Consider the following 26,454-nt stretch of genomic DNA (forward strand, 5'->3'; position numbering starts at 1 on the left):
GCCAGGCTTCTCAGGGTGTGTGGAGCATACCAGTGCAATCAGCCAGCTCATTAGAGAAGCAAAGGTGAACAAATCAGACCTGACTGTAGTATGGCTAGACCTTGCAAACTTCTACGGATCTATTCCACATAAGCTCATCGAATCAGCCCTCCAGTACTACCATATCCCTGAACACATCCAAGGGATGATCAATGCGTACTTCAGTGGAATGAAACTGCGCTTCATGGTTGGCGAGAAGATGACAGCTTGGCAGAGACTGGAGAAGGGAATAGTGACCGGGTGTACCATCTCAGTTGTCCTGTTTGTGATGGGCATGAACCTCATAATCAACCCTGCAAACAAAGAAACCCGCGGGCCTAAGACATCTACAGGGTTACACCTGCCAACAAACAGAGGCTTCATGGACGATCTGACAGTGACAACACAGACACACATACAAGCAAGATGGGTACTGAATGTATTGGAGGAGGCAGCCACCTGGGCTAGAATGAATTTCAAACCCAAGAAGTCCAGAAGTCTGGTAATCAAGCGCGGATCAGTCACAAAACGGTTCACCCTACAAGTCCAAGGGGAAGACATACCATCAATTATGGACAGTCCCATAAAGTGCCTGGGCAAGTGGTTTGATTTGAGCCTTAGTGACAAAGCAAACGTAGAGCGCATCAGATCACAGTTCCAGGAAGGGCTGAAACAAATCGACAAATCCGCTTTACCAGGAAAGTTCAAGGCATGGCTCTTCCAGAATGCACTTCTCCCCAGACTGATGTGGCCCCTTATGCTATATGAAATACCTACATCCCCTGTCGAATGCTTGGAGAGAAAGATCAGCAGACACTTGCGCCGATGGCTGGGAATACCACCAAGCTTTACCAGCATCGGATTGTATGGGCGATCGAACCAGCTACAACTCCCGCTATCATCACTAGTGGAGGAGTTCAAAGTTGCAAAGACACGACTGGTAGTGACGCTCAAGCAATCACAGGACAGTTCAATCCGAAATGCTGGGATTGAAACTAGGACAGGGAGAAAGTGGTCAGCAAGCCAAGCAGTCGAACAGGCCGAGAAAAGACTCCAGCAAAAAGACATTGTCGGCATCACAGCTGTAGGCAGACAGGGGCTAGGCAGCTCCAAGATAACATTATGGAGCTCTGCTGGAAACATGGAAAGGAGGAGAATGGTGCAAGATGAAGTCAGAGCAGCAGAAGAAGAAGACAGAAGAGCGAAAGCTGTGGCTATGGGTGCCCAAGGTGCGTGGACGAAGTGGACAACGACAGAAAGAAAACTGACCTGGGCTGATATTTGGAGCTACGAACCACTGAGGATAGCGTTCCTGCTCAGATCAGTCTATGACCTGCTACCGTCACCCTCAAACCTGCACAGATGGGGTCTACAAGACCACCCCAAGTGCCAATTGTGTGACAAAACAGAAACCATGGAACATATTCTGTCATCGTGTACCACAGCCCTCACCCAAGGACGCTACAGGTGGAGACACGACAGTGTTCTTCAGGAACTGGCTGACAAGTTGGAGCGCGAGAGGACCAAGAAGAGGCCCAGACAGAAACCCCAAATGATTCAGTTTGTGAAGGAAGGACAAAAGGCGCCTAAAAAACTGCAGCCTACCAGTTCTGTATTAGATGAATCTGATCAGTGGGAAATGTCTGTTGACTTGAAGCAAAAACTAGTGTTCCCGAACATTATCCAGACAACATTAAGGCCTGACATTGTGTTGTGGTCCACTAAAGATAAGTGTCTGATCATGGTTGAACTGACAGTCCCTTGGGAATCTCGTTGTGAAGAGGCCTTCGAACGGAAAAAGGCCAAGTATATATATCTGCAAGAACAGTGCAGAGAGAAAGGATGGCGAGTGTGGCTCTACCCTGTTGAAATTGGCACTAGAGGATTCCCAGCACAGTCGCTGTGGAGAATGTTCAGTGCCTTGGGCATCAAAGGAGCAGACAGGAAGAGAGCAGTGGGCAAACTGAGCCTAGCAGCAGAAAGAGCATCCAGTTGGTTGTGGATGAAGAGAGAGGAGAGGAGCTGGAAGCCTACCACCAACACGTAGTGTCTGATCAACACTGCGGGCCCGCCGCCTGGAGAGTGTCCTGTGATTAAAGGGCCGAAACACTTGTTGATAGGCGGTTCTCAGCTGATGTTGGTGGTTTTAGCAGTACAGAACTGTATCTCACTCAATTGATAAAAAATGCTCAAATTTGCCATTAAATCGATTTTAAAAAACTCAATTCGACTCAAAATGGCTAAGAAAACTGAGACGGTGCATGAAGGCTGTACTGTCTGAAACTAATGTTGAAAAAATCATTGATATATATTTCAGAAAAAGGACAGACATTCTGCTGTGAATATTATATTCATACAAACATGTGTATTCATACAGGGTTCGACATTAACTTTTTTTATAGCAAGACCGTCGGACCAGCTCCTCTTAAAATGTACTAGCCCGAACCTGATGTCTACTAGACCATAAATGACATAGCAAATGAACACAATTGTGTCATGTAACTGTTTAATCAGGATTTATCAGTTAATTATCAGTGAACACCAGATTTTTTTATGCATAGAGTAAAACAATAAAATAACCCTTTTTTTGCTTTTCTTCGTCAAATTCAAGCCATGGGAGCTGACTCGATTTTACATCTAGTAGCGACTGAAACCCATTTTTTTATTTTTCTTAAATATGGTGATGTTGCATATCAAATGAAAGCTCCTGATAAGAGAAACACAAAACAGAAAGAATTTTCAAAATCCATTGAGTATAGCTGGAGATATCACATTTTGAATATTGCAAATTTTCGATTTTTTCTGCCAAATTTTCTGCCTATTTTTGTCTGCAGTAAACTTCTCTTGTATCTCTTCACAAACTTACTTGTATGTTATATTTTAAGGAGGCATTGATAAAATAAAACTCCAAAATGAAACAATTTTGAAATTTTGCTAAATCTAAGCGTTGTTATGACACTGTATACATTATGAAATAATTATGAAATAATCATAAAATTTTAGCCACCGAACAATGATCCTTTTATACAAATATTTTACCGCAATTCCATGGACATATAAAAATAAACATTATATTAATTGTGTATAATATTGCCTTTACATACACAGTAAATACAGAATATCGTTAAAATCAGATATCGTTATGCTTTCAAAATGATGTCCCCAGCGTGCATCTCTGCAGACAGCTTGGCCGTGTAGACTGCTTCATCGTGTTCATACACAACATTGAACCATTCGTGGAAGCCCGGTACCTGGAAAAGAAAATAACCATAGTTTTGTATATTGCATTTTATGTTGAATAATGTAAGCATTACCTTCAACATACACAACTTTTTATGCTCCCGAAGGGTGGCATGTAATTGTAAAACTGTCCGTCAGTCGGTCCGTCTGTCTGTCCGTCAGTCAGTCTGTCCGTCCGGAAACTTAAACATTGGGCATAACTTTTGCAATATTAAAGATAGCAACTTCATATTTGACATGCATATGTCTCATGGAGTTGCACATTTTGAGAGTTGAAAGGTCAAGGTCATCCTTCAAGGTCAAATATATGCCTTCAAAGCAGTGTAGAAGGGAGTATTGTGTTTCTCATCTCTTGTTATACAATTTATTAATGTACAGTTACAATAATATACCTGCGAAATAACCTTTCCAGTGTACCATGTGAAGCCCGTCGGTGCATTTTCATCTGAAAATCTGTGTTCCACTGTTTTTGAAACTAGCCAATGTGGTTGCTCAGGGGATGGTGTGTTAAAGGACATTTTAACTAATTGTTTTACATTCTGTTTTAGTTCATTAGATGTTAAATTTTGCCTTTTGCCACTTATTAGTTTGCTAAATGCATAAACATTGCTGTCTGGCACAGACATTTTTTCTAAATCTTAATTGAACTTTAAGTGCATCTATTCTCTCTCTCTCTGATTCTATTTTACTCAATTCCTCCTCTATCTGTTCTTCATTTTGACACAACCCATAAAATAGCATGTCGATGGTCTCCTTCTCTAATTTCTCTACTCTTCGTTTCTCTTGCTCTTCTTTCTTCCTGAAATCTTCCTGCTGTTTTTCAAGTCTGTTCTTTAAAATTTCTTCAGACCTCTTTTTGAATCTCTCTCTCTCCTTTTTCACTTCCGCTCTGCTTCTTTTAATAATGTCGTCCTTGTTTTCCTGTGCATCAAGCCACTCACTGGTTTTATTCAGGCTAAATGCAATTTGTGCTTCAAGTGCCATTGTTGAAATATTTGGCTTAGTTTTTAAAATGTGATCAACGTAGCTGAAGACGCGTTCTGGAAATTTATTATGCTTGTCAACACTTTTTGTTTGCTCTTTGTTGATTTGTTCATGTGTTCCCCCAGGAAGATGATCTTTGTATTGGTGCCTGATAAGAATAACCAGTGAGGGCAGGACAACTCCAAGGATAATTCGCACATGGTTATCATCTGCAGACGGGGAAACTAGTGCCTCGTACACTTTGTCCTTTTTCACAGGAACGTCTGGGAAAAAGGCCATTTCACCTTTCATGAAAGTATCCAAATCATTTTCAGCATGTTCAATATACTCTACCAGCCTTTGATAATGGGAGTTCATGTCAGAAATTGAAACATCCTTGTTTTCCATGACTCTCCACAATGGAGTTGTGATACATTTCGAAATTAAGCCAAGTGCTTTGCAACCACTAATATAAAAATCTGTTTTTAAATCACTCAAAACACTTTCCAAAAGTCCATTCAATGAACTACATTTTTCTAAATATTCAATCATGGTATTTTTCAAGAAAAAAATGTGACCAGCATTTGAGAATAATATATAAAATCTGTTACCACGAAGAGGTTCTAATGGAAGAGATAAAAGATTGTTTTCTTTTAAGAAACTTGAAATGAATGTTTTATACCCTTGATGGCACCCACTTTTTTTATCACCTCGCCTAGCGAAAGCCTTACATGCCGTCATTATACATCGAACAGTTCCTGACTGACCTGCCTTTCTGAATATAGGATTATGTATGGGTGCATTCCCTTCAAAATAGTTTTGTTCCGTGTCATAAATAGCTTTCTGGGAAACATCAGCCATGTGAACAAGTGTATGGAGCCCACAAAAAAAATTGTTCATTCTTGAAAGTGCCTGCTGGCTTTCCTCACTCATCCTCTCATAGTTTTCAAACACTTTGGGGAGAATTTCTTCACGATACTGCTTCAACAGATCATTAAACTTTGTTTCAGTGCTTGCTCTGTCACTCATGGTGTTGCAAATGTTTGTTAAGATCTTTGCACTCGCCTCGCTGTTTTCTTCAATGCTGCTATCAATGTCGGCTAGGATTTCTTTGAAAGTCTCAAGTGTGTCGCTTGAAGACTTAGTGGCCATTTCCCTTAATCCCAGCAATATATAATTGCCTTTCTCGTCCCTACTGGCAAATGCACCCCATTTTTGCCCATATTTTGACGCTTCATCGGTGTGCAATGTAGTGTTGGCCTTTTCAGACATGTCAGCAATATGCTGTCGGGCAATGATAGACCTTTCTAGAGACCAGTTACTGATAGTGCGAGGACATGGCAATTTGTTTGGTTTTTTATTTAGTAATTTGCAAACAGTGTTTATTACATTTGGAACATTCTCGCAAGAAACTTGAAAGTTCAACAAATCATACACGCAGTTATGTAGTTTGATATTATACGAATTTGATTGTTCATTAAAAATAATTGCTTCCTCTACAGCTTTCAAACTATCATTTTCAATGGAAAGCTCATCGATTTGTATTTTTAAATTTCTTATCTCACCGTCTTTCCTTTTTATTTCATCATTCAAACATTTTATATCATCTTTTGCATTTTTACATGTACAGGATGAAGCCACGTCATTGTCATTACAATCTAGTTTTAGAACTTTTTCCCTGTTATAGTTTTCTCTACCTGTGGTTCGTTTCAAAGCTTTTTTTTATATTTCAATTTTTTCAAGGCTTTTGTCAAGACTGCTACTTAGTTCATCATTTTTTTCTATAGTTTCCTCCAACTGTTCACTCAATTTCTTATTCTTTTCTGCAACACTGTTCAATTCACATGCAAGACTTTCAGCTACACTTTTATAAATCTCATTCTTGAAATCAACATTGTCAAATTTATGAAAAGGCAAGCTTCGATTCGACTCCAACTTACAAGAACCAGCATCTGTCATTGTAACTGGGTAATGGTATTTAGCATTAAGAAACTCCTCTAGCTTTAATTTTCCTGCAACAGTTGATTTACTTTTATTTAAAGTCTGATACTTTTTGTTTATTGTTGCCACTTGAGACTGGTGGGTCTTATATGATGTGCTTGCCTTACATTTGCCAAGAAGATATTGACATGATGCCTCTAATGAATCCCCTTTTATCATGTCAATTAAGGATCTATATGTTAGTTCCTCCATGATTTGCTGAAAAAAAAGAAATTATTGATTCAAAATACTTACTAGTAATGGAGGCGATGGGCATCAATGTCCACGTTATAGGCGCATGGGGTATTGAACACCGTGTCCACCTGGTTGAGCCAAAACACTGTCAACATCAAACTAAAAACAAATTGTAACAACAAATAAACAAACAAGTAATTGTCAAAGTTTACAAACAAATTACAGTGTTTATTAACAAAAAAATACATGCAAACAGTTATAAAATAATACTCTCTCAGGAAAAAAAATACATGCAAACAGTTACAAAAATAATACTCTTTCAGGTGACAATGTGTAGTATTTATTTTATTTATTATTATTTTTATTTATTTTTTAATATTAATAGCAATCAATATTTTAATTTGACAAAATTACTATCAAAAATGACAAAGATGCCCTCTTGTAAGTCACTTACCTGATTTTATTTGTTAAACAATAGGATAACAGCGTGTAATTAAATGTGTGTTTACGTATCCGAATTTTGTTTACTATATTTATCGATTTCGGACATACTTCCGGTTTACGAAATCCGATTACTCATTCAGAAAATGAAAGCCGAAAAGATATTTCGCTGCATATTTGGGTCATGACCATAATATTTTAAAGTAGAAAAATGATTGTTATTTCAAGTAATTCATTAAACTCACCCACGGAACAGTTGGAATTATTTGTATTTTAGTAAAAACCACCGACTGAGAGCAAATTTAATGATTAAACAAGGGTTAAAAGACAAATTTTACGAAGTTTCGTACATGGAACGCTGCGCAATAATGTTGTTGTTCTATTTGCGTTAACTGCGTCACTACCCATAATCCTTTGCAAATCATGTAACAGTTTTTCCGAACAGTGCAAAGTGTTCAAAATGGCCGACGCCGAATGCGCAAATGGAAATAACGAAAATTTAAATCGTCGTTTGCGGCGATAATTATCACATTCCTGCAATAAAAATGATAAAGCAACACCGTTTAAACACTTTTTATTTGAAACACATCAACAATAAATGGAATTGCGGTAAAATAGCGTTAGATATTAATGGTTATTTCAACACACTATTTGCATTGTGACAGAAGCGAGAACAAGACGGCGGTCAAGTCAGTTCGGTCGCTACATCTAGGATAAAATTGACGTTTTCGTGTTTCTTCATATTTACGTTTTGTGTCAGTTAAGTGTCGGACTCTTTTTTATTAACTGATTTGTCGGACAAAAATCCGAACTTGAACAAAGCCATTCTTTAAATTACATTATCTTGTCTGCTACGCAAAAATGTTTACATTGAAGATACCGATTTTCGATAGAAGTCGTAAAATCATGCTCTACAGTTTTACGACACTGCAGAAAATCATTAATATTCATGACAACTTGACCAATTGAAACAAGCAATTTCTGCAGGAAGCTCTCCTTTGCGTCTAAAAATAGCGATGAATCATGTGAATGCTCCGCGTTTATTTAAATATACTAGTTTTGTTTTAATGTAAATACAAGAGTAATTTTACACATTAAAAGTACAGGTTTTCACAGCAGTTATTTATAGTTTTATGAATCAGTATAGATTTTTTTTAAATTTATATACAACCAGTCGGACAAGCTAGCCCGCAGTTTTACTAGCCCGACCACCGATCTTACTAGACAATGTCTGTCGGACGTGCCTTAGTGTGGAACCCTGTCATATAGTAAATATCATTACATATAAAAGAGTGAATTTTTAATTTTCCTTTTTTCCTAAAAAACGACGCATTTTTTCCACTTTGGACGGGCCCCGCCACCATTCCCCTAAAAGTGAAAAAAAACACTGGCTATGGTTCATGTACTCCTATAAATATCAGGTCGATTTAAGCGGGGTAGCTTACGTCTAATTATTTGGACTATGGTTCATGCTAATATTATAATATAATAGTTTAATACAATAAAACACTATACAAATAAACAAGATGAAAAAGAGATTAATTATGTCATTAACAAATGATTATGAATAATTTTATACGAAATCAATATCGTAATTATTTTTTCTTACAATGTTATTCTGCTGCATCTTTTAGATTTTCAGTTTTCACAATTGACGCCAAAAGTTATTTCGGTTTCTTCGTAGTTTTTATTGTGAAGAACTTGTACGAACGTTAACTCGTGCTGATTCTTCAAGGGGAAGTAACACAATTTCCAAAAATGGCCGCTGAATCAGAAGTCATAAAACTATCATACACTGAATTAGAAGATTTAGCTAAGCTTGAAATGAACGAAAGGCCAGAAGACGATGGTATGATAAATACACTTTAGTTTGCCCGTTTTCATTTTAAATAAACAGATTCATGTCAATAATCATCAATGTTGTCGACTTCGCCGACAAGTACAGATCATTGTTTTCATCGACTTTTTTGTTCGAACTTGAAGCCTAATCAAGGTAGAATTCGATAACAAATAAGTCACTCATTTTACCATTCAAAAACGTTTATGTAGGAGAGTTGTTATTATTATTTACAAAGTAAATGGCGATAAATATATTTGTTAGATTATTAGACTGGTGAACTAGATTTAAACAGAAAAAACTCTTTTCTTAAGTAAGCCTTTAATTAATGACGCTCGATTGGTCATTTTCATCTTGGGTACTACTGAAATGTATCCTGGGTTCTCTTAATTATACTTAAATGTACCATCGCATACGGAAAAAAATTTAAAAAATGCTAAAACATACCGGCCAGTATTCAAACTATTAACATAAATATGAACATATTAAATTTGACAAAAAAAGCAGACAACGACCAGTATAGCGTTAAAATTCCCAGGTCTGTTTTAATATATTTTTTCCGTACCCGGGGTACTACCTACATACCTTGTGTCTACCTTGTGCCTTCTAGGGACTTTCAATAGCTCTTAGAGCTAGTTGATCCCTTTAAACTTGTTCAATTTTAATATCTCCACTCTGGTCTGAATTTTGTTTGTTGTAAATGTCACAAGTTATTTAAATTTACTTTAATTAAAACACTTCTGATGTCAAAACCCTTATCCAACCATAATTTGTCTAGTTGACTCTTAAACGAATTTACGGGATCACACGTAACAATGCCTTGTGGTAAGTTGTTCCAAATTGAGAATGTGCGATCTCCAAAAGAATGGAGGCGAACTGTCTTATGCGCTTTCGGTTTTGCAAGTTCATTTAAGTATTCTTAAGAGTACCCGGGTTATATTTAAGTAGTGCCCAAGCTGACAATGACCAGTCAAGCCTTAATTTATACTGAAAAGGGGTGTAGAGTTAATGATGTATGTTTGTTGAAGTTGCATCATAAAAAACTGTAAATATAATATGTATAAAATGATTGTTTAGGCATAACAGTTGTACAAGTCACATTTCATGTTCTCAAGTTTCAGTGTTAGAGTCAAGGTTTTTAGCTTGGAATATCACACTCATTCTTAAAGGATAGTTTCTCTAGATTGTTTTAAGATCAATGAGTTTATTTATTATATCTTGTACCTCAAAGAAATGTTTTTAGTTCTTTCATAGACTATTATTACTTGATTTCTTTAAAAAAAAAGAACCATCTGAGCTACACAGTTACTATTTGTTATGAGATGGATTTGATGGGTGGGGCCTGAATGGTAAATGGTACCAGTGTCCAGTATACCAAGTAAAGCATGAAATCAGACAAAAAAGTCACATCATAACATGATAAAGGCAGCTTTGTTGTTGCAACAGTTTTCTAACAGTATTGCCGAAATTCCACACAAATTTTAGGGAAAGTCCCATACAATAAGTTTCCAATTTGAAAACCCCCCTGATAAAACCACCCCAAAAATGTGTCACAAGACAACCTGATACATGTTGTAGCTTTCAAAGTGTATAAAGCAGACATTCCTATGACAGACATTTTTTAAGAAAACAATTAAACTTCCATTTAGAGACTATATTTGCTCTAGTATTTAAACACTAAAAAAATACTTAAAGTGACCTCCTTAAAGGTCACACTGTTCTTGTCCTAAAATCAAACAGTGTGAACATATATTCTACAAGAACTAAAAATCATCAATTTAGACACTAATTTTGCTGATATCTTTTTTAGATTTGTGTTTTTTATTGATGAAAAATCCAACTATTTTATTAAAAAAAGGTGTACTGTATAAATATTGTCCTTTTTTTAAGTTGTAAGTGATTTTGCTTAAACTAATGTGTGTGTTTTTTAAAACAGTCTTTGATTTTTATATATAAATAACAGTATTTGTATTAAACCAAAAGTAAAATGTATGTAAAGTGAAAGCTGCTGCAAACAGTAATTCACTCACTCAATGGCAGTGATATTTTTACAAATTTTCTCATCTGAGTCTTGGGACTCGATAACTTGCAAATCTATGAGTCCCCAAATTGAAAGATTGAGTCCAAATATTAAACAATATTATTTTTTGAGAAATTACAATGCATTTTTTGGACTCAAAGACAGTCCACTCTCGTTATCTCGAAGTCGGCAGAAACAAGATATATCCGATTAAGCATTTTCGAAGAAAAAAGGATACGAAAATTTACCTTGTTTTTAACATCTTTATACCTGCTAAGTGGTCTTACTAATGCCGTCACCGTGTTGTATAATACTGTCTACCTGATATATACGCGTTTTTAGGAAGCACTATTAATTTTGCTATTTAAATGCTTAAAATGACGTTTTAAGTATAACAGAATTGCATGAACACATGCCGTTATAGTTTTTCTAAACTGTCTAGTAAACATCGGCTAATGTTGCTATTTAAAGTTATGATGCAATTGAAGTCCAATCAAGAAGAGGGTTTTCCATCTGAACATGCGTAAATCACGTTCCAGAATACTGAACTGTACATGTACATTTTGTAGTTTGAAAGGCAAAGTTCAATCGACCGACAACTCAAAATATTCTTTCAAGTTAGCCATGATAATGACTGTTGGAGTTCAATGATAGAACAACATTCTGCAAATTTGGGACAGTTTATATTCGCAAAAATATAACTCAATGCATTTTGGAATGTTGTTTGTAAAAACAATTAGTCTTTCGGCCTTTCGGCAGACTGTGTATTAATTGCAGTTAATTGATGTTAAAGTGACAGGCCTTACTCAAGTGTTAACGGCTAACGACATTACACACGTGTGATCATTGATGCAATTAATGGATCAATTTCCTACCGCACAGTATCGGGAGCAGCCGGTCGAAGCGGGACGGTGAAGTATCAAAGAAACAATATTGCTCACCTTTTGCCGACACTGCAACAGTTATTCGCACATTGAGATTAACCACGGTAAAAACAGGTAAAATCTGGACTCGGGACAAAATTTTATATCGAGATATCGGATTATTTGACATAACGAAAATTGAGATACGCGATGTTTATTTATAAAGATAAAGGAGGAAAAAAGCTGGGACATTGAGCTTACTTTGACATATCGAGAATATCAAGATATCCGATGTCGAGATAACGAGAGTGGACTGTAATTCTAAACTTTGCATTCCCAGAGGGTTTTTTGAGTCATGGACGCAGACTTAATAAAGATGATTTCCAGCTTCTTTTTCTGTAAATTGTGTCATCTAAAAAATATTTAAATGTTTTGGACTAACATGATTATTGAGATGCAAGAATTCTAAGACATACAGGAGGTAAATAAACATATTTCTAGCATGAATAGTAAAGTATTAAAATTTAAATACTTGTATGTTGAATCTATATATAAGGTTGAAAATGTGATTGAAATATTATTAAATTAAATTAATTTGGTGTAAAATTATGAGTCAATAATATGAGTATTTTTCTTAGATAACACAAAACCAACAATATTTATTTATATTTTGTAGCACATGTTTTATAATATACCTGTGTTACAGATTTAAGGAAAAAGAAAGATGATAAGAAAAAAAGACCATCACTTGGTGTGTATACCCCACCTCACAGGCACAAAGGGGATGCAGACCAGGGAAAGAAAGGTAAGTAGGGGTTTATTTCTCCGTGAAATAAAAATTTTAAAGTCTCATGATTTGTTTTTGTTTGTTGCTCTTTTAGCTCAACTGAGATCAACATGCTCATGAAGAGCTTTTGTGATGGCCTTTTGTCTGTCGTGCATTGTGTGTTGTTCTTCATCCACGTTTAACTTGTTAACACTCTAGAGGCCACATTTATTGTTCAATCTTCATGAAAATTGGTCACAACATTTGTCTCCATGATGGGAGGTCAGAATCTAGGACACTAGGTCGAAGTAAAGAAAAGCTAAATAACAATGTTTTGGAAGTCACATTTTCAGTGCAGTTGTATTTAAACATGGTCAGAACATGGGATCTGATTATCATAAATGTCTTCACTATGTTAAAGAAATGGTTCTGGTCTGTTGAAATCCGGGGGTGGGGGTTATGGTCTGTTGAAATCCAGGGGTGGGGCAGGTTTAAATGGCTATATTAAAACCTTGTTAACATTCTAGATGTTACATGTTTGGTCCTATCTTCTTTGCCAATTATATCTCAGAAGCAGGGGTCTCACTAGGATTTTAAAACAGTCCATGGACTCCTTACTTGGATAAAAGAAGAAGTCCAAAAGGATAAAAATAGGAGTCCCATTAAATATTGCACATGTCTTCAATTTTTCAGCAAAAAATCCATTTAAATAAAGGAATGGATTAATATAAAATAATAAATAACATATTGTTGGTTTCGTTATTAAAACCCAAATACAAAATATACATTAGGAATAACACTCTTTAAAACTGTAAATTTGTAACACATCAGCCAGTGGCCATTTCAAATGGCATTAATCAATACTACATTACTGGAAGCATGCTCATACTGTTAGATACAGCCAGTGGTCTCCGGAAGCACCAGCAGCCGGCAATTTCACCTGTTTCATTCAATCTAGATGACGGCTACTTTCCCCAACAATACTGAAATGGTGCAAATACATCCGTTTAATTGCTTAGTCGCCGGCTTCTTTGAAAATATAACTTGCTACTCAAATTTTTCTCGAGAACACTGATACAGCATTAATGCTTAGTTCTATAGAGGATGGGATTTGAGAAAACTATCCCACATTTTTAAACAATCACTGCATTTGATTTATTGGATTTTAAACATGTGTAAGGAAATTAAATGTCTCAGCTTGAATTTAAATAGAAGGTTGCTTTACAGGTATTGTTTGTTATTGGATTTACTTGAAAAAAACAGTTAGCAAAAAGGTGGGTCCTGGGGACTCTCAATTGGTTTCCAATAAGCATTTTTTTCAAATTTATGCTTACAAATACGCTTGATTAAGCCTTTGCAAGAGCCCTGAGATGAGTAACAAAATGGTTTTGGCCCATTGAAAAACACGGTCACCAGGAGGCTGGGCAGTTTCCCTTAAAGCATACCACATCTAGATGTAGTATGATCTACAGAGGCACATATTATCTTGTTTCAGCACTTCATTGACTAACAAATTTAAATACTGCATAAGTGTCCAATTTACTTTCTCACTGAGAAACTATAATTTCTTATGCTTACACACTCTGCATTATAAACCAAATGAAACCCCACCTTTTACACACACAAAAATACCACACCTTAATAAACCCATTCACAATTAAATACTACTCAGATAAATAACCAGGGCAACCATACCCCTCTTGTTTGTTAAGTTAGCACTTAAAGGTGTTTTTAGCTCGGCTTTTTTTGGAGAAAACCCGAGGTATTGTCATAGCCAGCTCGTCGTGTCTGCCGTCCGTGTTGTGCTAAAACCTTAACATTTTGTCAAGGTTTTGAACATTGGCTCAAAAATCATAGTGCTTTAACCTACAACTTTGAAACTTCATATGTAGCTGCACCTTGATGAGTTCTACATGCCACACCATTTTTTGGGTCACTAGGTCAAAGGTCAAGGTCACTGTGACCTCTAAAAAAAAAAAAAATTCTGACAAGCTTTCATCTATTCAAAACTGCACCCCTAGCTGAGCGTGGCATCCGTTATGCAGTGCTCTTGTTTTAATTTAATAATACCACTTTCGCTTACATGCTCATAGTGAGCTATTATGATCACCCTATTTCTGGCGTTGTGTGAAGTGTGTTGTAAACTTTTAGCTGGTTATCATTTTAGAGGCCAAACTGAAACATTTCAACAAATACAGACCAAACTAAGTGTGAATGTTTATCTTGACAATATCTGTTTTGAGTTTCAATCTGGGTCATTTGCGTCCTCAAACAAATTTGCCTAGTCAAATCAGAGATAAACCTCATTATAACTCTGGAAGCCACAATTATGACTCAATGGTGATGAAACTTTGCCAGAATGTTTATCTTGAAAATATGTAGGGAGTTCTAATCTGTTTTACATGCGTCCAAAAAACTAGGTCTCTGCGTCAAATTAAATAAAAAACATGTTTCCACTTTAGTGGCCAAATTTATGACCAGGTCTTGATGAAACTTGCTCCGAATGTTTTTCTTAACAATATGTAGGCCAAGTTTGTATCTGGGTCATGAGTGTTCAAAAACTAGGTCAAGGTTCAATAATATTATTTAAACTTTGTTACCTCCCTAAACGCCAAATGTATGACTCTATCTTGGTGAAATTAGTCGGAATCTTTATCTTGACAATATCTAGGAGTTTGAATCTGGGTCATGTTTGTCCAATACTAGGTCACCAGGTCAGATCTCAATACTAGGTCACCTGGTCAGATCTCAATACTAGGTCACCAGGTCAGATCTCAATACTAGGTCACCAGGTCAGATCTTAGAAAAACATTGTTACCACTCTAGAAGCCACATTTATGACACTACCTTGATGAAACTTGGCAAGTATTGCAATCTTGTCAATACCTGGGCCTAGATATACCAATCAGGGCCAAGTGTGTCTAAAAATTAGGTGACCAGTTAAAATATAAATACAAACACAATATTAAAACTTTAAATGACTGAGAGTTGATGAAACATGGTCAGAATGTTTAGTTTGAAAATAACATGCAGGTGAGCATTTAAGGGCCATTTTGACCCTCCCTTTAAAATAAACATACTAAAATATTTTGATTAAGATTACTCTTCGAATTTTTATGACAAAAATGTGTCTTATGGTAATACATGTAACTATTGTTGCTTTATAAGTAGATTCTTTCCTGTCTTACATAAGATGGTAACGATAACACCGATAGGGTCGGGACAGCAAAGAAAGAAGAGAACAGTGAAACCCCATCCATGTCCTCCAATGAAGGCAGTGTTGATAGAGAGGTATATTAATACGAATAGTCAACTCTGCTTGACACCACTGTCCTCGTGGTGCAATTATATTCTATGAACTCCTTAACATGCCTGGACCATAATTATTTCATAGACGCTATTCCAAACAAAAATACTGTAATTACTGAAGAAAAACGTGTTGTTGATGGAAAACTAAATTTCATGATTTGAAAAATGTGAAAAGCACCTATCAGTTAAAAGCTAATGCAGATTTCTGTGAAAACACAAGTTGTTATGTATTCACATGGTAAATACATTTAACTTTAATAAATATTATAACAACAAACCATTAAATTGATTATTATGTGTCTATTAATTAATGTTTCAGTTAGAAAGCACCAGCTCTGGAGACCCTGACAATAAATCACCTGTGAAAGATGCCACAAAATCTACAAGGCTTAGTGAGGAAGGGAAAAAAAGAAACAAAAAACCAGAAATCCAGAGGTATGTGCCTAAAGGTCGCCAAATGGAGCAACAGACTGACACTAGTCGTGAGGGTTCTGTGGACAAAGATGTTGTCATGGCCAGTCCAAACCAGTTAAAGGTATTGTAGACTCTCAGGATAATTGACTGCTCTTAAGTACACTCCTAAGTACTTACTGTAAAGAGGCAAACAAGTTTTCTAAAAAAAGCTAGGGTCTTAGCACACACTTTAGGGGATAATCACTTGCAGGCATCTGCTAATTTTTATCCCTAGACTTCTCAAATGTGTGTATTCTTTTAATCTTATTGACATTTTTATTACTGCATACTAGTTGTCTCCCATGCTCATAAATCTGACTTTTTAGCTCACCTGATTGCTCAGGTGAGCTTTTGTGACCGGTCTTTGTCCGTTGTATGTCCGTCCATCCGTCCGTCTGTAAACATTTGCTCATAAAAACTATAGAGGCCACATTTCTTGTCCCATCTTCATGAAACTTGGTCAGAAGCTTTGTCCCAATGAAATCTCGGCTGAGTTAGAAACTGGGTTGTGCCGAGTCAAAAACTAGGTCACTAGGTTAAAAAAAGAAAAACCTTGTAAACACTGTAGAAGTCACATTTCATGCCCAATATTCATGTAACTTTGTAAAAATGTTTTTCTTAATGATATCTTGGTTGAGTTCAAAAGTGGTTCTGATCCGTTGATAAACATGGTCGCCAGTGGGCGGGGCAGTTTTCCTTATTTGGCTGTAAAGAAACCTTGTAAACACTCTAGAAGTCACAATTTTTGCCCAATCATTATGAAAGTTGGTCAAAACATTGGTTTATTGATATCTCGGACCAGTTTGAAAATGGTCAGGATCGGTGAAAAAACATGGCCGCCAGTGGCCGGGGCATTTTTCTCTATATGTATATAGTGAAAACATGTGAACACAGTAGAAGTCACATTTTTGGCCCAATTTTCATGAAATTTGCTCAGAACATATGTTTCCTTGATACGAGAGTTGAGTTCAAAAATGGTTCCGGTCAGTTGAATAGTATGGCTGCTGGGAGGGGGGCAGTTTTCTCATTATGCCCCCCCCCTCTTTCAAAGAAGAGGGGGTATATTGTTTGCTCATGTCGGTCCGTCCACCAGGTGGTTTCTGGATGATAACTCAAGAGTGCTTATGCCAAGGATCATGAAACTTCATAGGTACATTGATCATGACTTGCAGATGACCCCTATTGATTTTCAGGTCACTAGGTCAAAGGTCAAGGTCACGGTGACCTGAAATAGTAAAATGGTTTCTGGATGTTAACTCAAGAACGCTTATGCCTAGGATCATGAAACTTCATAGGTACAATGATCATGACTCGCAGATGACCCCTATTGATTTTCAGGTCACTAGGTCAAAGGTCAAGGTCACTGTGACCTGAAATAGTAAAATGGTTTCCGGATGATAACTCAAGAACGCTTATGCCTAGGATCATGAAACTTCATAGGTATATTGATCATGACTCGCAGATAACCCCTATTGATTTTCAGGTCACTAGGTCAAAGGTCAAGTTCACAGTGCCAAAAAACGTATTTACACAATGGCTGTCAAGGTCACGGTGACTCAACTTAGAAAAATGGTTTTCGGATGATAACTCAAGAATACTCACGCCTAGGATCATGAAATTTCATAGATACATTGATCATGACTCGCAGATTAAATAATGATGAAACTTGACCAGGATGTTTGTATGGACAATATCTGGGTCAAGTTTGACATTTGGTAAAGATTGAATGAACCAACTCCTTTCAGGTGAGCGAACTAGGGCCATTTTGGCCCTCTTGTTTAAATTGAAGATGATTAATTGTAATAAATTGACAAAAGAAAAAAATCTACACTCATTTCAAACTGAACATCTAAGATACCTGAAACTGAAACCTTTTGCCTCTTAAAACATTCAGGTGCTGATAAATTTTATAACATCATTTAATACCAAAGAAGATATTGGACTTGAACATATTTTCAGCTCACCTGATTGCTCAGGTGAGCTTTTGTGACCGGTCTTTGTCCATCGTCTGTCCGTCCACATTTGTTTGTTAACACTATAGAGGCCACATTTATTGTCCGATCTTCATGAAACTTGGTCAGAAGATTTGTTCCAATGATTTCTCAATTAAGTTCGAAACTGGGTCATGCTGGGTCAAAAACTAGGTCAAAAAAAAGAAAAACCTTGTTAACACTGTAGAAGTCACATTTCATGCCCAATCTTCATGTAACTGTGTCAAAATGTTTGCCTTAATGATATGTTGATTGAGTTCTAAAGTGGTTCCGGTCCGTTGAAAAACATGGCCGCCAGTGGGCGGGGCAGTTTTCATTATTTGGCTATAGAGAAACCTTGTAAACACTCTAGAAGTCACAATTTTTGCCCAATCATTATGAATGTTGGTCAAAACATTGGTTATATTGATATCTCGGACGAGTTCGAAAATGGTCCAGATCTGTGAAAAAACATGGCCGCCAGTGGGCAGGGCATTTTTCTCTATATGTATATAGTGAAAACATGTGAACACTCTAGAAGTCACATTATTTGCCCAGTAATCATGAAACTTGGTAAAAAGATTGGTTTTATATATATCTCAGATGAGTTCGCAAATGGTCCCGATCGGTAAAAAAACATGGCCGCCAGGAGGGTGGGTCAGTTTTCCTTATGTGACTATAGAGAAACCTTGTGATCGAACACTTTAGAAGTCACATTTTTTGCCTAATCATCGTGAAACTTAGTCAATACATTGGTGTTATTGATTTCTCGGACAAGTTAGAAAATGGCTCAGATCGGTGAAACACACTTTTGAGATCACCTGATTGCTCAGGTGATGTTTAAGGATTGGTCTTTGTTCGCCGTCCGTAAACACTCTAGCATTCACATTTTCAAGCATTCTTTATCAAAGTTGCTGATAGATCTCCATCAAGTTTGAAAATTAGCAAAATCAATTAATTAATGCCATAAATATTGCCCTACAATTGTTCAAATTTTCATTATATTATACAAAATCCTTGTAAACACTCTAGAGGTCACAATTTTGTTTCAGATTTTTGAATCCTGGTCATAATATTTATTTTTGTAGGCAAATTTTGATGTTTGGTGAGAGGGTTCAACTCAAAATATAGGTAACCAGGTCAAATTTTACAAAAACAAAAACACTCCATACGCCAGTGTTTTGGTTCAATAATGATGAAACTTGACCAGGATGTTTTTCTTGACAATATCTAGGTAAAGTTTGACATTTGGTAAAGATTGAATAAACGGACTCCTCTCAGGTGAGCGAACTAGGGCCATCTTGGCCCTCTTGTTTTATTAGCTCTCTGCTTGTTAGAGCTGCAACGATTCGATCCGATTCATCGAAAATTGAGTCGAAATATACATTTATATACATAGATACGTAAAGCGCGCTGTATTCTGACTATTGATACAGGAAGGTGTAGGTTTATCTTTACCTGTAATTACGACGCGTGCGATTGGTTGCTTATTACTTTATTCATCCAATCAATAAGCCCGTTACGGTCTACTTTCGGAAAAAGGGTCAAAATGGCTGAACAAGTTGTTGCCAACAAATTGAAATTATCAGCTGCGCCTAAGAAGCTAAAATCAAAAGTGTGGCAGTATTTTAGGTTTCGGGATGGTAGCCTTACCAATAAAGCAAAGTGTAAACTGTGCTTCACGGATGTGGCGTACGCTAAGTCCGGCTCAACCACTAATCTAATGCAACATGTCAAACGCAAACACAACGTTGATTTAGCAAGACTAAGAGGTCGCACAAGTGCAACTACTCAAGTCGCCAGCCTGAAAAGTAGTTCTATATCTGTTGGACTTTTGTTAAATTTATTAGAGAATGTGATTTGTCCAACAGGTAACAGGTGATGCTGTCATGGCACAATGGTAGACATGCTTATAGCGGTTTTGGGTAAAAGCATAATAGTGATAGTACTACCATTCAACTGATTCCAGATACGTTCTTATGATTATTTATTTATTTTTTATATTATTGTGTTATCAACACAATCTTCTAGTCAGAAGTTTTTATATTAAAATTGAGTCCTAATTTGCTATTCTTTTATATGTGTTTAATTGAAATCACATTTGAACAGAAATGTTAATTTTGAGGCATAAGAGTGAATATATGATAAAACTAGGTTTGAAGATGAATCGAATCGAAAAAATCGGTATCAGAGTGTCTGAAATCAAAATCGAATCGAATCGAGCTGTTGGTGAATCGTTGCAGCTCTACTGCTTATATGGTCTATTGGCAGAATACTGAAAATAAAAATATCACTGTATTGTGACAGAGATAGTAAGCAAGAGGTCTTTACACGAAGGGGTATTCTTGAGTGTTAAACATTTATGCAGGAAATTGAAATTCTCCATGATTGGATTGCATTACTTATATATAATAAACATAGATGAGTGAATAAAAATGCATAATCTATCTGTAAAATTAGGGATTGCATCGAATACCAATATCGGTATTCGAATGTTCGCAAATTAATTCAATCGAATATTCAAATATTCGCATAAAACGGCTGGATTGATTTTACCTTGTTATGTATTAATTTCCAATGATTTGTAAGTTATATCCGTTTGCTAAATACGAGGCTGTTTATTAACGTTGCTATCGAATAATTGTATCGCTGTCGACTAAGGGTATCACGTTTACAGATTTTTCTAAACGTTTAAACGAAATTAAATAAACGAAACGATACCGTTCAAACGGTATCCATACGTCCGTTTTAAAAGCATCAGTGCCATCACATTTCCAAACTGAAAGTAGTGATTATTTCCGGAAGTTATATTTAGTTCATAACCCATTTGCACAATGACGTCATATTAAAACCAACTGTTCTCGTCGTTTTCTAACCATTGGGTTACGCGTTTTCTACTTACATGCCGTAATATTTTGTAACAAAGAAGAATTAATATTTAACCCACATTTCTTCAATAAGAGTACACCGGTGTTAATTGTTTTTATTGTTTTACTTAACAAGATGTACATCAAAACGAGTATCTGTTCATTAAATTAAAAATGAATGCCGATGAATAAACTGCGGGAAATTTTCCTCATGCACTTCATGCCGACGCGCGTTGAATGTTCTAGAAGATTAGGGGCATGATCATGCAAGAAATAGCTGGAAACTTTTCCCGAGCACTTCGTGCTGATGCGGGTTAAATATTCAAGACGTCTAGGTCGTACAGGTATATTGTTATGTCTACGGTACTGTGAATAAGGGCCATCTGGCGCACGTGATATAAATACGAGTCTTTTTCAGCAGCTTTTAATGAGTTTTGCAACATCGTAATGTAATGAATTAAATGAATTCTGTTGACATTGCCTGTCGTTTAAACGTTTATTGTTTTTTTTGTAAACGTGTTTGAGCAAAACCAAAAACGCCATTGTTTTAATGTTTAAACGTGATAGCCTTACTGTCGACTAATACTATGACCGATACTGTGATCGGGCACAAATAAAATGAAAAACATCGTGTCATAGAATTTTATTTTTTAATGATTCCACAGATTTGAAGCAAACCGCGCATATGTAAAACTAAGTTTACACACATTACACGTTGCCGTCTTCTTATCCACAGACCGTGTAAAGTATTCCATACTGCAGAAGGGGCTGGTGGCATTTTTAACCAGGTTTTCCGAAGGAAAAAACTGGTTATTAGATTGGCGAATGCGGGCGGGCTGGCTGGCGGGCGGGCAGGCGGGCGGAACAAGCTTGTCCGGGCCATAACTATGTCGTTCATTGTCAGATTTTAAAATAATTTGGCACATTTGTACACCATCATTGGACGGTGTGTCGCGCGAAATAATTACGTCGATATCTCCAAGGTTAAGGTTACACTTTGAGTTCAAAGGTCAAAAATGGCAATAAATGAGCTTGTCCTGGCCATAACTATGTCATTCATTGTGAGATTTTAAAATCATTTGGCACATTTGTTCACCATCATGGGACGGTGTGTCGCACGAAAGAATCACGTCAATATCTCCAATGTCAAGGTCGCCACGACTAAAAATAGATTTTTTTAAAAAACAAACTTACAAAGGGGGTTAATTTTGTTTGTTCATTTCAAAAGTTCAGTTTGAGTTTTCTCCCTTTATCAGATTTTTTTTTCACAATGAAAACCTGGTTTTGTGACAATTTTGTCCCTTGTCAGATTCGAATTATGATTCCTTGATGATTGTTTAATTTATATCATCTGTAACTTTTGAGTAATTCACATATTTAAATGTCTGTTCAAACTGTGATCACAAAAACTTAATTATTATTCGCAAGTAAATTGAAGCCCTTAATTGGTACCTTATTGACAAACAACAGTTCGTAACCCTTTCTTATAGTTAGTATATTGCATTGCGCGATTTGAGTAATTCACACATTTTAATGGCTGTACATACTGTGATCACAAAACTTAATTATTATTCGCCAGTCAATTGAAACTGCGAATTGGCACCCCAATGGCAAACAACAGTCGGGGCCTTTCTTAGAGCCTGTATATTGCATTGCGCAATCAACACTGATACGAGCCGCGTTATCAGTTTTACACGAAGAACGTCACGTCAAACATGTAACTCCCAAGTGGTTTCGGTTGCTTTTTAGTAAGCGGTTCGCAGTTCATTAAATATTGGTGAAATTAGGCCAGAGTTTTTTAATAAATAGATTTTCGGACCCGCCGACTCTTATTTTTGACAAAACCAAAAAAAAAAAAATTATATAATTTCAATCTCGGATTTTTTTTTCGGGTGCCAAAAGCCGGGTTTTAGACACAAAACGCGTGTCGGGTTTTAGAGAAGTAATTTATTTAAAGCCTTTACCGATATCGCGTGTAAATGTATCATAAGCGCTTCTGTAACATCGATCATTTTTACTGAAAACATTCAAAATGGTGGCGAGACCCCGATGACTTTATACTGGTTTGGACTTATTATTTACCAGGATGCTAAAACAACAAAACAATTTATCAAAGCCACTAGTGACCAATCAATTGGCGATGTTGTGCGCAAACATGTTAATGAACACGACGAAATCGCTTCACTTGAAGCGTCTAAGACAATGATTGACACAGATAAGGTTAAGTGTGACCCATCTATGCCAGTGAATGTTTTGGTCGAGAGCGAATTGAAATGCATACATGCTATTTTAAAGTACCAAACCCCACAGGATCGTAGTATTATAAAAGAAAATGCATTTGATGTCCTAATGGCTATGAGGAGGAATTACTGCTACCTTCCATCTGCCAGGTAAACCATTTGTAAATTATTTAAGAAATTTTACAATTTAATATATGCAATATATTCATTATTTGGCAAACCTGTCATTGCAATTAGCAGGCTGATTAAAAATAATGATTTTATTTTTTTTTTATATTAACCCTTTCAGTGTGAGAACCGAATTTTGAAGGCCTTTGCAAACAGTTTTGGATCCAGATGAGACGCCACAGAACGTGGCGTCTTATCAGGATCAAAACTGTTTGCTATTCTGATAGTATTCTTTGAAAAAAAATCAAAGAAAATGCTAATAAATTGTTGCAATTCAGCAGACGCCATTTAGCAGACCACAAATTTCCAAGCATGCAAAGGGTTAATTGCTTTATAATTGATAAAATACAAATCTGTTTTGATAGTCTTGGCAAGGTGGTATATGTGACTTTTATAGTGACTTTTAAAAGATCTGTTTTTCATCAAAATGTAACATTGAAGGACATACTGTAGCCACTTTTTTCAAGGTGCAATGTATTAAAAATGTGTTATTCTATCTCTACATAATTCCTCTTTGCTATAAGATTGTAGTGGGAAACTTGTACAGCTTTGTGTTTTACAATTTTAAATATTAAACCATCACAAGCTTAATCTTGTTAATTTTGTAACTAATAGATTTTGGTTTGTATTTTCTTTTAATACTCGAGCAACACTTGGAGTGTTTCATTTTTGAATTACATATAAAAGATGTTGATTTAATAGAGGAATATTAAAGTGCCTAGGCAGTGACATGGGGGATTGGACGACAGATTAAGATTTTGTTAATTTGAAGATTGACTTTGCCAGAGTTTTTTTTAATTCAGATGTTCATTTTGTCTTAAAAGGAATTACTTGCAAAAGACATATTTGCGTGTTTGTGCATTTTCATTTGTAACAGAAACTGTTTCGGATAAAAGAAAATTATGCAACTATAATTATATTCGTATGAATGAAATGCAGGTCCTTTAATAAATGTGTTTATTGCTAAAGATTTGTATGAGAATGTTTAGAACATAATAAATTTCATTGACATTTATTATTTTGGTCATGAAATATACAAAGAACTTCATACTATAACATTTTTAGCATAGTGCATTTTTGGTCACCATCTTTTTTTTTTTTTTTTTTTTTCCGTCCTCCTACTGGACATGTTTTGGAAAAAAATCCGAAAATCTTTTAATTAAAAAACTCTGGCCTTACTCGCTGTAAGTAAATTTACACTGCTCACCAATTGCAATTAACTTCTCATAATTAATAATTGTTTACAGTACGGTAAATAGGTGTGCAGTCCGCACAGGCTTATCAGGGACGACCCTTTATGCTTTTATGACATATTTCGTTTAAATGAAGTTTTTTTAGCAAAAATTCAATTTAGGCGGAAAGTGTCGTCTCTGATTGGCATGTGCGTACTGCACAGGCTAATCTGGCACGACACTTAATGCACATACATAAGCCCAGTTTTCTCAGAACCCGACTCAAATAAATAAATCAAAATGTAACCTTACTCTTTGTAAATGATAGTGAGTTTAGAAAGTAACTGTATGAAAATATAAACATTTTAGAGATTGGGACCTGTAGAGGCTGTCTACGACTAACTTTGCACTAAGCAGTTTGCAAAATTACAAAAATATGCCTGCACCAAGCAGTGTTTGTATGTGCAACACTATAATTTTAAGGAGTCTCAAGTTAGTCTAAGACTTTCAGCACAATAGACCCGGCTGCTAGACAGCCTTGGGAAGGCTCTGCTTTCATTGATGACTAGCATATTACAACTTCTGATTTTCGTGTGCATTCATAAACTGGACCAAATTCAATATGATCCTTCAAGACCATACAATCATATAAAGTATGCACCCTCTCTTCTGAATTTTGTATAAACCAGAAAACAAAACATGGCTTTATTTTAGGTAAAGTACTGAAGACATTAACCAGTGTAAATAAAAACAACAACTGGTTAGTTAATGTGTAAATCTGAAATAACGTATAACCTCAGGGCTATAGATAACTTTTGGGATATATTGGGTAATTCACCCCCTGTTGTTGACAACAATAGGGTTTTTGTAAATTCGATAGTTTTAGCAAAAAACTTCACCCCCTACTTTTGAGCTTAATTGGGTTTGTCAACCCCGTTTTAAGCTCACCCGATTGCTCAGGTGAGCTTTTGTGACCGGTCTTTGTCCGTCGTCTGTCCGTCCGTCCACATTTGTTCGTAAACACTCTAGAGGCCACATTTTTGGTCCGATCTTCATGAAATTTGGTCAAAACATTTGTCCCAATGATATCTCGATCGGTCAAAAAACATGGCTGCCGGTGGGATTGCAATTTTTCTTATGTGACTAGAGAGAAACCTTGTGATCGAAAACTATAGTAGTCACATTTTTTGCCTAATCAACGTGAAAATAAGTCGATACATTGGTTTTATTGATTTCTCGAACAAGTTGGAAAATGGCTCAGATCGGTGAAACACACTTTTAGCTCACCTGATTGCCCTTCGATCGTCAAAGTTTTCATTATATTATACAAAATCCTTGTAAACACTCTAGAGGTCACAATTTTGTTTCAGATTTTATGAATCTTGGTCATAATATTTATTTTTGTAAGCAAAGTTTGATGTTTGGTAAGTCAACTCAAAATATAGTTAACCAGGTCAAATCTTACAAAAACAAAAACACTCCATAGGCCAGAATTTGGTTCAATAATGATGAAACTTGACCAGGATGTTTTGTCTGGACAATATCTAGGTCAAGTTTGACATTTGGTAAAGATTGAATGAACCAACTCCTCTCAGGTGAGCGAACTAGGGACATCTTGGCCCTCTTGTTTTAATTCAATTGGGTAATTTTGGGAATGACATATATAATATAATAAAAATCTACTAAAGTTACTTTATTATTTATACAAATGGAATTCCAAAAGGTACCTGTACATAACAACAAACAATTACTGAATTTCTTATCAAATTATTTTTTTGCGTTGAATAAGACCGAGTTCGTGAAAATCGCTGCACAATTGATGAAGTTATGGCTGTTCAAAGCAATGCACCCCGTGTTCGGGTCATTTTGAGTTGAATACCTTGAAAATGAAAGTAGAAATCGGACGGGTCTACGAATATTTACAATAATACCCCCAAAGATTGATAACCGCT

The 26,454-nt window shown here is 36.1% G+C and overlaps 2 protein-coding genes across 2 annotated transcripts in view; one reads left to right on the forward strand and one right to left on the reverse strand.

Moving 5' to 3' along the window:
* LOC127836635 (spermatogenesis-associated protein 22-like) overlaps nucleotides 1-8,566 on the reverse strand; it is a 47,983-nt gene extending 39,417 nt beyond the window's left edge. The window contains exon 1 of the mRNA XM_052363326.1: nucleotides 8,447-8,566. Within this exon, the coding sequence (XP_052219286.1) occupies nucleotides 8,447-8,464 (18 nt within the window). The 5' untranslated portion in view covers nucleotides 8,465-8,566. The remainder of the gene's footprint in view (nucleotides 1-8,446) is intronic.
* LOC127836523 (beta-adrenergic receptor kinase 2-like) overlaps nucleotides 1-22,222 on the forward strand; it is a 417,424-nt gene extending 395,202 nt beyond the window's left edge. The window contains exon 20 of the transcript XR_008028815.1: nucleotides 21,932-22,222. The gene's annotated coding sequence lies outside the window, so the exon portion shown is untranslated. The remainder of the gene's footprint in view (nucleotides 1-21,931) is intronic.
* The last annotated feature ends 4,232 nt before the right edge of the window (nucleotides 22,223-26,454 follow it).

Source organism: Dreissena polymorpha, chromosome 1 (assembly GCF_020536995.1).
Source record: "Dreissena polymorpha isolate Duluth1 chromosome 1, UMN_Dpol_1.0, whole genome shotgun sequence".
NCBI lineage: Eukaryota > Metazoa > Mollusca > Bivalvia > Myida > Dreissenidae > Dreissena > Dreissena polymorpha.